This window comes from Magallana gigas, chromosome 3, assembly GCF_963853765.1.
Source record: "Magallana gigas chromosome 3, xbMagGiga1.1, whole genome shotgun sequence".
NCBI classification, from domain to species: Eukaryota; Metazoa; Mollusca; class Bivalvia; order Ostreida; family Ostreidae; genus Magallana; species Magallana gigas.
The window spans coordinates 3,729,537-3,745,952 of NC_088855.1; the positions used below are offsets into that span (position 1 = coordinate 3,729,537).

Sequence of the window (16,416 nt, forward strand, 5' to 3'; positions counted from 1 at the left end):
AAACATGTTAAAAAGGACGCTGGATTCAACTGAAATATGCACTATATATATATATATATATATATATATATATATATATATATATATATATATATATATATAATATATAATATATATATATATATATATATATATATATATATATATATATATATATATATATATATATATTCTGGATACCACGGGAGTAAGACGGCCGATATCGTTTGTAATGCCCGTTGTGTGGTTATACTCACAGAGTAACATTTTATTCTGTCCAAATGCCCCATTCGTTATTATATTTTCGTGTACATAATTATCTAAATATTGTTCCCTGCATCAAAATCATTACATAAACAGCCACCTGTTGACTTGTCGCATGGTCTATATGTTTGTCTAAGAATCTGGTGAAGAGCCCACTTGTCTCGTGGTGGACTTCTAAGGTTAATCGGGAGTTTAAAAATTTATCATTTCGATGATTTGATTGAAAAAGTATTCCTATTGTACGTATTCCGTTATGCAATTATTGTTTTTCAAATAAAATATGAAAATGAAAATTGGCACCGTCATCTCGATCCAAGAGGTCTAATATACTTCAAAAGAATTGAAAATTTTGCAAGAATAGACGATTAAGACCTACTGCATCAAATACCAAAATTAATGTGCAACAATGCCTCCAAACCGGATGTTGCCTAAGAGTCAAACTTGATACTTGACTGTCATAATGATCCAACTTTGAACTAAATAAAAAATAATAAAAAGAAAAAATAAACAGCTAGAATATTCATGCAGATATTGCATATTGTCAAAGCATTAAATTGGATAATGGGAAACTACAAACACCTGGGGCGCAGATACAACGTACGAGGGTTGTTCGGAAATTATTGAGACATTTACTCTTATTTCCTTGTGGAAAAAGATAAATCCTTGAAATTTCACCAAAACGTACACCAGGATAGAGTTTATCAATGTAAAAAATTTATTGTTCATAGCATGATTGGATCATTCCTGGTAAGCTGACCAAATTGCCATCGCCCAGTGACCCGGCGCAACCGCAAACATACCGCAACGTCATTATTGATCCTATGTTTAAAAACCTAACAAACGAAGGGAAATTGGAATTAATTCTTCATTTCTCATCTTTTGTTTACATTTCAAGATGTCAACATTCGCATATTCCCTCCATTCTTGATTTTGTGGTAAAAAATCGGGTCATTTCTAACTGAAAGTCAAATTACTGTGAAATGTCTCCTACAGTGATTCTGTGTACATATTTTAGAACTGTTTACATCAGTTAGTGTGTAAAAAGTTCTTGGTATTTAGTCTCTTTGTCTAAATTCTAGCTAAACAATTAGTGTAAAAAGACGATAAACTGAAGTTCTTTATCCCTTGCCATCGTATAGTTTTTGTTAAAACAGTTGGGTGGTATTAAAAGGTCTTTTTCCGACATTTCCATCAATTTGATGTATATTCGCTGCGCCGCCTTGACGTCAAATTTCTATATACTGTCGTTTTCAAATTCCTATTGCTTGGTAAATATATCTGTACCATATCCGTATTTCAACTCGAACAGAAGTGAAACTTGATCAAAAGTTAGTCACAATAAATAGCAAAATGAACATATATAATCTGATTTCTTTTAGTATAAGCTGTAAGTTTGCGGACACTTAGATAAACGATGTTTTAGTTTTCTTATTCTCCGAATTTATGCTTGCGCCGGGTACCCCGAGCACCGATTTGTTAATCTACCGTTGTAACCAAAATATTAAACATTTTTTAAATATTACTTTCTTTAATTATTTGTTAAGGTTTCTTCAATGTTCATGCCAACTTTCACCATAATTCGTCACTTAGAAATGGAAATATCCGTGTTGTCTCAATAATTTCCGAACAACCCTCGTATGTAATTAGAATGCAAAAAAAAACCTACAAAAACAAAAAAGAACCAACAAAATAAATAAAAGTGAGATACATGTTACAACAAGGTACAAAAGAAAAATAATACTGTATATATCGTTTACACAATTAGATCAAATTAAACTCAAACTACCTTTTACAGACCATTCAATTCTAACTAAAAGTAAAGAACGGTTTAAGAAATATCATATAAAATATCTCTTTATACACAAGAAGCTCTAAAGACCTTCACAAGAATATATATATAATGCTAACATGTAGAATAGAACTCGATGTTAAGGCCTGATACAGACCTCTAGATCTGATTGAGTAAAACCATGCTAACATGTGATATAACCACTTATATCGTTCAACACACCCTTGACATAGGAGAATTGTCATTCCAATGTCGTCAGACAATGCCTGAAACTATTATCAAGTTTTGCAGGTATAGGATGTCGTCCTCCCGTCATTTTAATTACAGCTTGTATCGGTTCAATCGTTCCCTCCATGTACACTGATAGCAGCTACCTAATTAAGATCTCTGGCCACGATAGGACCCTAGCTACGGGACAGCCGCAGCAATATCAATTCTACTGGACACAGAAGTTCAATTACTCCAAGTATTATACATAAAGACATGGCTTCAGCAGATGTATTTCATTTCTTCCGAAGGAAACAGACTCGTCAGCCGTGTCACAAGAAATAAGCTTGCATATTGCGTGAACAACATGGCTCAAAACACAAAGGAGTAAATGTTTAGAGATGTATTATTTTGAATTGGAAACCGCATATTTATAAAAACTTAATATGAACGATTCAAGCCAAGACAGGGAATTCTCCAAGGAGGCCTGGACGATACCTTTGGTGACCATGTACGGACTAATCTTCTTGACCTCCATTATTATGAACTCTTTAGTGGTAGCAACGTTCTGTAAATTCGAGTGTTTGCACTCAATTCACGATCGTCTAATTTTCGCGCTATCCGCTGTCAACATGATTCTCCTGCTGGGTATGCCTTTCTACCTGATGTATTCAGTCGGTTACGTCTTTGTCAGACATAACCAGTACTTCTGTCTCCTAAACTATGTTCTCCTCCATGGTGGGATTGGTTGTTCGGTGTTTCTACAGCTAGGTTTGGCGCTGGACAGGTACATGTGTATTGTTTGGCCCTGGAAACACTCTAAGATCAGGAAGCGATATGTCGCTTTATACGTGGTCATGTCGTATGTGTTTGGATTCGGAATCAATCTAATGCCGGCGTTTGGGTGGAACAGCTGGTCTGAGTACCGTAAATGTGTGTGGGAAAGTTTTCCTCAAGGACATAAACTCTTTGTTAAAGCCACTATGATTGGAATTCTATTACTCAACCTGACTTTCCATCTTTACGTCCTCCGTGTGGCAAACAAACACTCCAGAAAAATCCGCCGGCTGATCCAGCGGGTTCGCCGCGAGCATTGTGGGAAGAGGCGGGGGTGTGAGCACACCGCGGTCACCACCGTGGTACTCCTGTCTGTCATCTCGACCTTCTCCTGGCTGCCCTATTGGATTGGAACGTTTCTTCTGCCGCCAAACACACTGGCAACAATTGTGACCCTCCAGATTCTGTACGCTGTCATCATTCTGAATTCTGTTACCAGTCCTCTGTTGTTTGTAATGCGGAATCGGCACTTTAGGGACGCACTGTGTAAATTGCTGTTGTTTGTCCCGAAAGCTCATCGCTGTAGCAGTTGAAAATTATTGTTCTCTGGTTAAATCAGCTTTGAGGCAAAAACCAAATTGTACATTTAATATTTCCATACTAAACTTATTGGCAGTAAATGGTATATTCTCGTTTGCATTAATTAATTATAAATAACGAATTCAAGACACAGAGTAAGGCGGCTAATACATGCTTAGGTCGGGCCAATTATGGTGCATATTTCAGAACTTTTAAACATTTTTTTTTGGAGGGGGGCGTTTTTTGAATACTTGGTCTGTTCTCCATATGTTTGTCCAGGTTTTTTAAAGTTATGATGTAAAAATTAGAGCAATAATCCACTATACAGTATTTTATTATTCTTTATATAGATATTTTTTGGTAATATAACGTTTGAAAGTTACTTTTCATTTTGTTACTTAAATGGCTTATATGAGTGAGAACTGACTTATATCTTGTGGGCCTAATCCTTTCAAACACTTGTGAGTTTTTTTCGAGTTTGTTGAGTTGAAAATAAACAATAGCTTGATATCTTGTTTATACTTACTTTAATTTGTTGTAAGGCAGTTAATTAAAATATTTCCTTTTAAGTTTGTGATTTCTATTTACACGTACCATTTACTGTTAGACATAATCTTATCTACATATCCTCATTTTAGTTGTATGTCATCTTTATAAAATTCGGGCAATTGAACATTCATATGCAACAATAAGTGAATAGCACCAATCGTCATGCGCAGTCAACACAAGTTTATAAATTATTCAATTGTATTTTTATCACTGAGTAGCTTGTAGATCTATTTTTTCTATAGTAAATAAAATTAAAGAATATGGAACATTTTATTTCAAAAAGGAAGAGGGGCTTGTGCCTTTCACCCTATCCGCGATGTTACGTGTCTGTGGATAAGTTTCGATTTTATCTACTAGAATGTAAACTACAATTTGTGTGTTAAAGCTATACACGCTATAATTTGCGTCAATTTTGAATGACAGTGAAAACGCATGTGTTTGTCTACTTATAAAAGTTATCCTTAATCTGTAAATTACAAGGGTGAATTCCATCTCGTTACAAAGATATAGATTTTTAATTGTTTATTTTCCTGCCAGGAAAATATACCTTTTCATGAATATTGATGAAGGAAGAGCAAACCGACCTCATTGCGCATGTCCGCGGAGAACTAGGTGGTCGTTATTGTTTGCCTAATTAAATATCCAACTTGATTTTTAATATGCTTAACAGTTGTTAATTTGAAATACATACATGTATAATGAGTAAAATACGCTTGCCATTCACGATACCCTTACTTCTGCATTAACACTTATAGGATCTATAAATAGCACATAGGGGAAAAACACAGGTCTATGTCATTTTTTTAAAGGAAGTATTCATATCTACTCACAGGCTTGTATTTTTTCCTTTTGTTTGTACTCGTATATCGGACAAATTTATGCTTTACTGAAAATATCCTTTCCTTTGTGAAACTATCACAATTATGAAGATGTTGACCCTTCACCAGTTTTGGTATGATAGGCTAAATTTAGCTGTCGATATCACGTGATAGATTGATATTCACGAGGAGGCATTACTTTCCTGGCAGGAAAATAAATATTTTTTATTGTTTAATATTTGATATATTTGTTACGTGATCGATTTGAGCATTATAATTAACAGAATAAAGGTAACTTTTATTAGTAATCAAACACATACATTTTCCCCTTTATTCAAAATTGACGCAAATTATAGCGTGTATAGCTTTAAAAGTTATGTTGAATAGACTTAACTTTACATGATGTATGAACTCTTCTCTACATCCAGTTTGGGGCCGTTTTATTATCCGAGTAAGTCCGTACATGTATCAAACATTTGGAGGACTGAACTGTGTATTGATTGTAGGCTAGGCTAAACCTTTCATTAAGATTGTCATCTTCTCGGAGGCCTATAGTCGCCTATGGACATGTCAACAGTCTGTTACAATCACGTGACAATGAAACAGTATGTGCTTTATTTATCTAACATATTCCAAACATTATCTCAGCTTTGTGTAGTTCTGACTTCGAAATTTGTTGGTTTTCTGGAAATTAAGTAAAAGAAACATCATTTAGCAGCAAGCGTAGCGTACCGTTCAGGCTTGAACAAGCTTAGATTTTGTGAAATTGATGCTTAATACATGTAAAAGGTTCGATGATTGTACAAAGCCGACAATACTCAATACGTACTTTCCATCGACATTTACTTACTCCTTACTAAGTAAAACAAAATGGTTGGTTTTTTGTTTTGATTTTACTAAGTCTGTTAATGGATTTTTATAGAATTTGTTCCAGCAACATATATATTGCCTATATTGTTTCAACAGGTTTGTGAACATAAATACGTCAATTTAAGCATGCATTGAGGAATTTTCTCCGTTTGAGGAGTTTATTATATCGCCCATAAGTAGACATACCGTCCTTATCTGTAGATTGGAAGGCTAGCGCTAAATCCCCCTCTTTAACGTTAGGATAGGCTACAGATGAAAACTCCTCCAAATCAACATGGTCGTCCCCGTTCTTGTCCCAGGCAGCAAAGTTACAAGGTAGTGGGGAACTACCAGACACCTTACATGAAAGGATTGAGAAAGAAGAGGTTAAACTGAATCGATGTCTTTGTAAAAAGGTCGAATGGACAAAATATAAACGTACCCACCTCGCTTCTTTTTCCTCCACAAACTCTTTTGCAAACTTTAGGGCATACTGGTGCACACTTTGAACAATATCTTACACATTTGTAACTACAGACTATGCCACAGACTTCTAAATCGGCGTCTCCTCCTTGCACCCTCCGATTCGTCAATCATACACCACGTGATCACGATTAATACAAGCAAAAGTGAAACCTTCATTCTAAGTTAAAGAAAACTGTCACAAGTACTAGGATGCATACTGCCACTATTTCATATATTTCATAGAAATATAATACTACATGTAATGTTTTTGGGGATTTTCAACTTGTTTAACTAATGTTTTCCAGACATATTTCTTTATATTGTGTCAAAATTTGAATTTTACATACCTTTTCTGTAGTGTACAAATTCAACAGCATTGTAACTTTTAATCTGATATTTATATTTTTATGCTGCCAAATCTACAAAACCTGTTCAAGTAAATTACCGCATCATAAATCTGTTGTTAATTCGCAATGACTCTTGTGTTCAATATACTGATGCTTGAGTTCACTAATCAAACACTGGCTGTTAATTTAGGACCATACTTCTGTTTATTGCAATTCAAACTGACGTGTCACTCCTCTATTAAATGATATGGACGAATCTACAGGCTGTTTTCAAAATGAACCAACTTTCAATGCAAAAAGGTGGTTGATGGGTCTTTAAGAAGCGATATATAGTATTAACAAAGATTTTCTGAGTCATTATTAGTTAATTACGCGTTTGATTCTCTCTGGGTCGCGGAGTGGGGGGAGGGGTTATAGGAATCGTAAGTTTTAGAGTTTATTCTTCTTACTCACAGGTAAAAGTAATTAACATTGTGTCCTTGCTGTATAAAATTTGCTTATAGAGGAATAGCTTCAATTCACGGGAACCAAAAACTTTGCATTTCCAAATAATCGCCAAGATTTACGTGGGATGTTATTTTGTGAATTCGCTGTACATACGCTCTGAATAATATATACAGTAGTTTAATACTTTGGTAAGATCTAAAGGGATATAATTAAGTTGAAAATAATTTATTAAGTCATAATGAATTCACAATGATTTTATAATTATAAACCCTCTGCCAAATAGTGAAAATCATGGCCCCTGGGTGAGAGGTTCAGATCCTAGGGTGGGGCCAATATGGCCAAATAGTAAAAATGTATTTATTCAATAAATCATTAAACATCTACTTCTCTACTCCCATATATAAATAAATAAAACTAAATTATGATGTGCATGAAGACTTCTACCTAAATTTCGAAATTCATTAAACTTGGGACAGAGGTTCAGACACGAGGGCGTATCCCATATGTCCATATAGTAAAAATGTATTTAATTACTCCCATATATATTTGTGAAAAACTAAATGCATGCCTGTGATGTCCACGAAGTCCTTCATGTAAATTGTGAAATTCATGACCCCTGAGACAGATGCGCATGCTCTAGAGCATGGCCAATCTGGCAGTATATTTAAATTCTCTAAAATTCTTCTTTTTTTTATATTGGTATGAGAAAATTAAATCATGGTTATGATGTCTTTAAAATCTTTACATACTTTTTGAAATTCATTGTTCATAAGTCAGGGGTGCAGTCCCTAAGGTGGGGTCAATATGGCCACATTGTAAAAATATATTGATTTAATTATATTTTATTCTTTACCATCACAGTAGTTGGAGATAGAGTCATGCATTGTCACTATGTTCATAATGCCCTGATGTTAAATTGAGAAATTCACTGCCCAGGCCATGGGGTAGAGGTTTAGGCTTTTTATTGGAAGGGATGGTGATAAATACGGTCATTCTCTTCATTTCTTGAACACCAGCCCAACACCATATTACAACAGTTTTATGAATGTTTCTCAAACATCAAATAATAGAAGTTGGGTAACAGTCAGAGGAGTCTCAGATTAGGGTTTAGACTTCAAGATGAAGCTTAAAATGCAAACATGGGGCTCAGACATGACATTCTAAGGGCTATGGTGCTCAGGTGACCGTCAGGGCATGTGTGCCTCTTTAAACTACTGATAAGTAATCTCATGACACGATGACTTTTACATATGTGCTTAATTTGCAATCAATATTGCTTTGTTGACTTGAATACCAATTTTTTAAGATAATAATTTAATAAGGTTTTATAAACAAACATCTAACCCATGGCCTGGGCAGTGAATGTATACATGTACAAAGACTTAAAAAGACTAGAACACATGTATATTTTGATGAACACTTTTCAATGATATTCGACATCATAGTTCTAATGTAGAAGTTCTAAATGAATATTTAAAATCTCTTAAATTCAGCAGAGTATTATGACAATAAAATAGTGTATAATTCCATGCATTCCAATCTATATAATGTTTTTTAAAGAATTTTTCTGACGATCATTTAAAGAGTAGGTGTGTGCATGCTCCCTATTTTTCAGGTTTTACATTATAATGATGTCAAAATTTGGAACTTTGGTCCATTTTAGATAGACAGGAGTGTTTTTGTCACATAACATTTGCAAAAAGTCCGCAATTCGTCATCATATAAAAAAATTCATACCTGTGGCATTTTTTTGAAAATGGCTTTAAACAGACATATCGTGTGGGTTCGATCCTTACAAACATCTTCATACTTGTGGAACTTTTTGTATTTTTTTTAAATTCATGATTGTGTTAATTTACCATTATTTCAATAGATGAAAGGTCCAATTTCATTTTTAAAATCATCTTGAATCTAAAATTAATATCGATTCAGTTTTTATCCGGGCTCTGTTGAAAGCAGAGACATGGCTTTAGGCAAGCAAATCGCCAATGTTACTATAAATAGCACAACTTCAAAAGTAAACAAAAAACCAAACAGCGTCAAAGTAAAATCTTACGCTATACCAAATAGTTATACAAAGAGCCACGTTTTGGTTTTTTAATTTTGAGAGAACTGTATATCTTTTTTAGTTTTCTTATTAATAATGTGTTTTGAAAACAAGACTATGCATTTTTGGACACGTACAATGAGCATGAATTTCCATGAACTACTTTGCTGCGAGTTGAAGAAATGGGAATTGAATATATAACGCTTGTTGCAAAATTCAAGGCAGCAACTGTTGAACTTTTTTCTACTAGACAGGCATATTTTTGTTTATAGCTGCTCACAAAATTTGGTCGCTCTCTGACGCTTTGCCGACATTAAAAGCATGAGAGAGAGAAAGAGAGAAAAAGAAATTTAATTCAGTCTTTACCACACAATATGCATATTGACACATCAAAAGAACCCGGCTTTCAGTACTTCAGTACTTTGATTATGTGTTGACTTGAAGGCTGACAAGCGGACATTTGAGCATGGACGTATAGAATAGATACATCAATAAAGTTTCTGTAAATAAATACATCAATAAATTTTCATCTGAAATATTAGCATCAATCTGTATGTTCAGTGTACATTATAAGTTTATTATTTTTAATCAATTGTATTTTATAACCCATTTGTTTGTAAATTCATAAAAGAACGGAGCAAGCTTTTTTCCCTTCGAGTTGATACATGTACCTGCCTGTTCATAAGTATAAATGCACGAATGAACTCCACATTCAGTTACAGTTTTAACAGTGGAGTTGTAATTTTTAGTAAAATGAAAAACACGCTATGGATTAAAAGCTATGAATAATTGACTACATTATACATGATGTATCAACTACAATTCGTTGCATGACACCTAGAGAGAGAGAGAGAGAGAGAGAGAGAGAGAGAGAGAGAGAGAGATTTCGTGCATACACCAGGACATTCAGAAAACTGAAATGTGTATTGAGTGTACATGTATGCTGGGCTTAACGGTTTGTTAAATAATCACCTTTTATGAGGACAAACGCTGCCTTAAATGTAGACATATCAATCGTTTGGAACAATCACGTGACTAGTGCTTCAGTATGTGATTTATTTTTGCATCAACTATTATCTAACATTTTTCAAACATTAATTCAGCTTTGTGTAGTTCTGTCTTCGAAATCTGTTGGTTTCCTGCAAATAGAGAGAGAAGAGAATATTATAAATCTTCGAGAGTAACGAATAAATCCCTTAGATCTAGCATCAGTGCAAATGTACAGTAGCTATTAATTAGTTCCATTCTAACAAGAGCTTGGACTCTCGGTGGGATGTTACTATCTAGTTGCTCATCAAAACAAGCTTTCAAATATTGACCTTCTTTCTTATGATTCGCTAAGAGAAACTGATTAATATTCATAGACTGCCAAAACTGGAAAGTTTTTTGCCAAGATATGCACTTTTGTGTGCAATTGACGCTGTTCAACGGAATATATATCCCTGGATGAAGTCGGACGAGTGTCATTGCGTTCAATGTATTCATATCTATTAGCAAATGACTGGACAGTTAACTATGAGAAGACCCTGCCTTCATCAAATTGGAGTTTGTCACGTACTGCCCTAAGTCCAAGCTGGTTTTAAAACGGTTTTACACCTATACAGCTAAGTTTCTTGTCAAACATTTAATGCATTGATTTAGACAAGCAGCTAGCATATAGGCTTTAAGCAAGCATAACTTTTGTGAAATTGGTTGTCACTAAAAAGTTTGATGATTTCACATACCAGAAAAACACAAAATGTTCTTAGTCGCCTTTTTGTTGACATGTACAAAGTTAAGACTTGAAAAAGTAAATTTTGTTTATTAAACAAAGTCTGTCAATAGCTTTTTAAGTCCAACTACCACACATTTGGCTAGTTTGTTATAACCATAAGTTTGTTGACATATATATTTTAATAAAAGGGACTTGGACACGATTTTACTGAAAATTTTCAAATTTTATTTTTTTCATTTTCAGTTATTATACCGATAGATATAGAAGTTTTTAATGCAATATCAAAATTTGGAAGTCAAATATCAAGTTATAAGCAAGATACAGAGTTCATAGTTCTTTGTTTTGTTAACGAAGCTCGAAAATTGTTGTCATATGTGTTGTATTGGTGTAAGTTTCAATCAAATGTATACAATGTATTTCTTTTGTTGATAATAGTATTTATGAAGATATTAAATATTATTATACTTTCATGTTAAATACTGAAATCTGATTGGTTAAGACGCAGTTGGTAATCCGTTCTATTACCCTCAGCGTTAGTAACACACTTAGCAACGGGTAACACAACGAATTGTTACATGCACGTAAATTATGCGCGTACGGTTCGCCGTAGAATTCAAGTCATTTCTATAAAAATTCTCTAAAATTAAGACATTCGGTATGATAAAATAAATAGTGCCTGTTTGGGAGGGTAACAGTTGAAATTGACATCCCGAGGAAACCATTGTCAACCTCCGCTTCGCGTCGGTTGACAATGGTTTCCTCGGGGTGTCAATTTCAACTGTTACTCTCCCAAACAGGCACTATTTATATAATGTTAAATTGGTTTTTTACATGTAATTTTGTCTAAGAAATGGGAATTCTCTACATTACATTTTCAATAAACAACTATAAGACTCGTGCGTTGTTTACATAACAATCAATTCTTACCTCTGTATCTCGCTTGTAACTTGACTTTAACAGTAAAGATTTTGGTCAATCACTTAAAATGCACCAGTAAACCATTTTATACATAAGAAATAAAAAAAAAATTGATCTCAAATCGTGCCCAAATCCCTTTAAAGAATTGTGGACTTTACTCAGTTTGAGGACTTGATTAAATCAAGCATTAATATACTTACCATCCGCGTCAGTAGCTTGAAAGACTGACGCCAAATCTCCCTCTTTGACAAATGGATAGGCCATAGAAGAAAACTCCTCCAAATCAACATGGCCGTCCCCGTTCTTGTCCCAGGCCGCAAAGTCGCAAGGTAGTGGGGAACTACCAGACACCTAACATGAGAGGATTGGGAATGAGTTGATACCAAATCGATGTCTTTGCATCAGGTCGAATTGACGAACTATAAATGTACTTACTTCGCTTCTTTTTCCAAGACACACCGTTCGGCAATATTTAGCTATACAGATTCTGCGACAGCGACGTTTTCTCCACCACGATCCCTCTGATTCGCCAATAAGACACCAAGTGATTCCCAGGAATACAAGCAAAAACGGAAGCTTCATTCTAAAGGAAACAAAATTACAACCTGTTTAAAATTGTAAAACTATCAACTCCATTTTATAGAGATTGAATACTACAAGCTCGAGGGGTATTATGACTTTAAAATTCTTTTTTACGATACATTACTATTGATATCATGACACAATCAGCTAACATACCTCTCTGTAGTGAACACTTATCTAGTTCTACAACATTGTAGCTTTGAAACGAATATTTATACATATTTTCTGAAAAAATCGACAAAATCTGTTCAAATGAATTACAGCATAATTGTCTGTTGTTGGTTCTCAATAGTTCTTTTCGCTAAATAAACTGCAGCTTGACTTCGATAACGAATCAAACACTAAACCTTTTATATGGGGCCATATATTGCAATTCACGCAGATGTGTCACTCCTCTGTAATTTTTTTATATGGGTGATTCAAAATCGAACCAAACTTCAATGCAAGACAAACAAGTGACAGGTGAATGCTTTAATACATTTTAGTTTATTAGCTATTTGACTCTCTCATGATGTATGTGATGATATGAGTTGCCATTCTTTCCTTTTTCCTTTTACTTTCTTGCAAGTTACAATGCCAGGTATATCTTTGTTGTTTTTACTTTTATATCAGAATAAATAAGATTGATAAGAATATACGTTACTCAGAAGACTTTTTGTCATAAATTCCATAATTTTGTTTTAACAGCCTTTAATTTCCTTTACCTAAGGATGCTTTACAGACAGACGGACATTGAACAGAAATTCATCAGAATAGCTCAGTCAGAATGAGCTTAAAGGAGTATGCACAAATAGTTGTGCACAACCATGCCACTTTGATTTTAATATGATTTCAGTATGTGTTATGAAAACCTTCTCTGGAATTACTTTCCCAATTTAAATAAACTTGACCAAAATAAATGACGAAACACTTTTTTTAACATTGTACCCCAATCAAAATAGTTTTCTTAAAAACAAAAAATGGCGATATTTATAAGAACGTGCCGTAGTTTAGAATAGATTCTACATGTAATTTGTTCAAATTATGGCACTCTTATCGATAATAGGACCACAGTAGGGTTTCAAGGTTTAATACAGACGTAAGTAGGGAAATCTTATCAAAATCTCCCTTAGCCCTTCATTCCTACTCTTTGCAAGCATCATGGAATCACATCTAGTTTACCTTGGCTCTGCAGCAGATCATGGTAGTATGCTTACGATCAATCAGTAAAAAAATTGGTAACTTGAATTTTGTTGTTTAGACCTCTTGCTGTTGGACCCAGACTTGATAAACCTCAACAAGTTAACAAGCAATATAGTGTTTTAAAATACCTTTAATTAGACAAGCTTTGAAATTACTTTTACATGAATGTGGGATGTATCAGCACGGAAGATTTGAATCTAAGTGACAATTGTTCACGATTCCCAATTATACATAGTTAACAATGGAATAATAACACAAAGAACGGATAATATAAGATATATAAAGAAATCATTTATCAAATCGCTGTTAAGTAACTTCTGACATTTTAGTAACATGAACTTATAGAAGATATAATGTATGCTAATATACAAAGACGTCAATTGAAATATCAACTGTTCTGTGACTTTGCCCAGTGTATATTCCCCTTATATCTGCGACGTTCAATTTTCTATGAATACACTTTTATAATTCATGAGCCATGAGCACAAATATAAACGTCCCCACGTGTTTTGAGAATATTTATTTTTGTAAAATTAAATGAAACGTTCAATCTTACATAACCAATTTTATATGTACTTATGAAAAAAAAATCATTAAATTAGATCTACCCCCGGTACTCCTTAAAATTACTGTTCAATGTATGTTTATATCCTTACTAAGAGAGTATATAATGGCTTTACAGCGACAGTACACATATATTTCATTGAAAAAAACCATTATTATGAATATAAATATAAGCACTGAATGCTTATTATTTTTGGATGTCATCGGTCCTGTAACACACCAAGCGGTGCAGACAAATTATCATACCGTGCGGTATTCAATTTGTCTGCAACGCTTGGTGTGTTACAGGACCGACGACAGGACCAACGACATCCAAAAATTAAGCATTCAATGCTTAAGAGGTATTAAGTTATTTAAGTTGTTATAATATAAGAATAATATTTGCAGCGATTAACTATAAATATACATGATGATTAATTAATATAGCCTAAAGAATAATTTAACACCGTTGTAAAATTGTTAAATTTTAATTGTAATTCAATAATAGAGTGATCTGTCCTATAACCGGGTAATATTGATAGTTAATCTATGTAAAAGTGACATTAACTCTTCAGATATTAAAAAAAATATAATCCAGTAGCTTGTTTGATAGGTGTTTTTTTACTCCATGTTCTTGCATAATGATTATTTATTCTCCATGGGTCCACCAAGTTAAATTTTTCTTGTAGCTTAATGACTTCTAATTTATTTTTTAAATTATTTTCTTTAAGATAATTATGACAGTCTAGGTTGAAGTTTTGAGCAAGGTTCCAATCTCCACACACGATTATAAAATCGTCACTGAATTCTTCAATAATATTAGAGAGATCTCTATAAAAATCTGGAGAATCTCTATTTGGACCATACAAGTTTACAATAGTTAGAGAGTATTTGTTATCAACAAGTATACTAGAGACAAAATAATTTCCATTGGGATCTGACTTAACTTTTGAAACAGTATATTCGAAATTATTATTAGTAAGAGTCAGTGTACCCCTTGAATTTGAATTACCTGGGCTCATTAAAAAATCCAGGCCCCATTGTGCATATACAACACTTTTATCATTTTCAGTACAGTGAGTATCTTGTAAACAGTACAGGGATGCTTTTTGTTCTCGCAAATATTTGAACACATCTTTTCGTTTTTTAACATCATGGAGCCCTCTACAATTTAGGGATATAATCTTAAATTCAATCATTATCAATCAAAGTATTTAGTACAAGCCCATAAACAAAAACACATTCATACATTCTAGCGTGCTGAAAGTCAATCGTAAATGAAAAAATTCCTTCCAGCATTGTGCGGAATAATATAAGGATGAGATACTAGGACACTGAGGTGGAAGACAAACAAGCATTCAAAATTATGCATAATTAATCTTAGGCAACATGTTCCAGTCACAAAAGTGGACGATAATAAACGTAGGCTAACACATGTTAGAGGTTTTTCAATACCAATTATATGACACTGAGATACCGATGCCTGGTCTCTGCCTTTCACAAATTCGTCAAGGGGTCCGTCAGCCTTTTTACCCGTTCTTTGGGGGCATGTTTGCAGTTGAAATCTTATTGTGACTAAAAAAGTAGGATTTAGATCGAAAAGAGCCTAGTACTTCAAGAAGTGTCCTCTGTTTTTTTTAAATTTAGACTCTATATTTTTCCACTTCTGTTTTTTTTCTTTTGTTTTAAACTCGAACAATCTAAGTATATATAGTTACTCTGTGTACACAACCATAAACTCTGGATGAATGTGTGTGTATATGCAAAAATGTCCTATGTACAGCTTTTTTCACAATAATATTGTAAATTTGATGACTTCAGGGCCTCCCAACCCTGACATCAAATAAATGTTTAAGTTGTCTGGGACAATAAAATATTTAAATTTAAAAAAAAATTTACACCGTTACAAAAACATGTACCACAAACTCTATTACACGCACTATTTTACAGAGTGAGCAATATGCTTCATGAAAACAATGTGTAGTTTACGTCATAAATGAAATTAAATTATGACCAATACAAGTCATGAAATTATGCATCAGATTCACTTATTAAACATTTTTTTTAAAATGTACATACATAATTTCATAACCCTAATGTAAAAATGCAGTTTGATTTTCATTAATTAGTTCTGCATGTTTACAGGAAAACGAAGCCTCTTTTCAACCATGCATTAAATTTTTCAAATATGTTCAGACAGTTCTGCTATATCTTACATTAATTAAGTGTACATTGCATAGAAAGGTAATGTTAAATTATAGGAAAATTGCTTGGATCTTTGAGGATTCATATGAATTTCATTTATGATACTCTAGTTTTTGAGATCAATTCATTTGTAATGACTGATAGCAAGAAGCACC

At 33.6% G+C, this 16,416-nt stretch overlaps 2 protein-coding genes and 1 long non-coding RNA gene across 3 annotated transcripts; 1 reads left to right on the forward strand and 2 right to left on the reverse strand.

Moving 5' to 3' along the window:
* The first annotated feature begins 2,002 nt into the window (after positions 1-2,002).
* Positions 2,003-4,502, forward strand: LOC117692571 (adenosine receptor A2a). Its single transcript, XM_034480902.2, has one exon. The coding sequence runs from the start codon at positions 2,686-2,688 to the stop codon at positions 3,607-3,609; it is 924 nt and encodes a 307-aa protein (XP_034336793.1). The 5' UTR covers positions 2,003-2,685; the 3' UTR covers positions 3,610-4,502.
* A 1,056-nt stretch (positions 4,503-5,558) lies between these two features.
* On the reverse strand, positions 5,559-6,363 carry LOC136273547 (uncharacterized). Its single transcript, XR_010711706.1, has 3 exons — positions 6,258-6,363; positions 6,019-6,169; positions 5,559-5,646 (listed from the first exon to the last, which is right to left on the reverse strand). It is a non-coding gene; the product is annotated as an uncharacterized lncRNA (long non-coding RNA).
* Positions 6,364-10,118: 3,755 nt separating this feature from the next.
* Positions 10,119-12,499, reverse strand: LOC105346946 (EF-hand calcium-binding domain-containing protein 1). The gene is made up of 4 exons (XM_011455749.4): positions 12,488-12,499; positions 12,185-12,332; positions 11,950-12,100; positions 10,119-10,256 (listed from the first exon to the last, which is right to left on the reverse strand). Exons 2-4 carry the CDS (start codon positions 12,329-12,331, stop codon positions 10,195-10,197), a joined length of 360 nt encoding a protein of 119 aa, XP_011454051.1. The 5' UTR covers position 12,332; positions 12,488-12,499; the 3' UTR covers positions 10,119-10,194.
* Between the last annotated feature and the right edge of the window lie 3,917 nt (positions 12,500-16,416).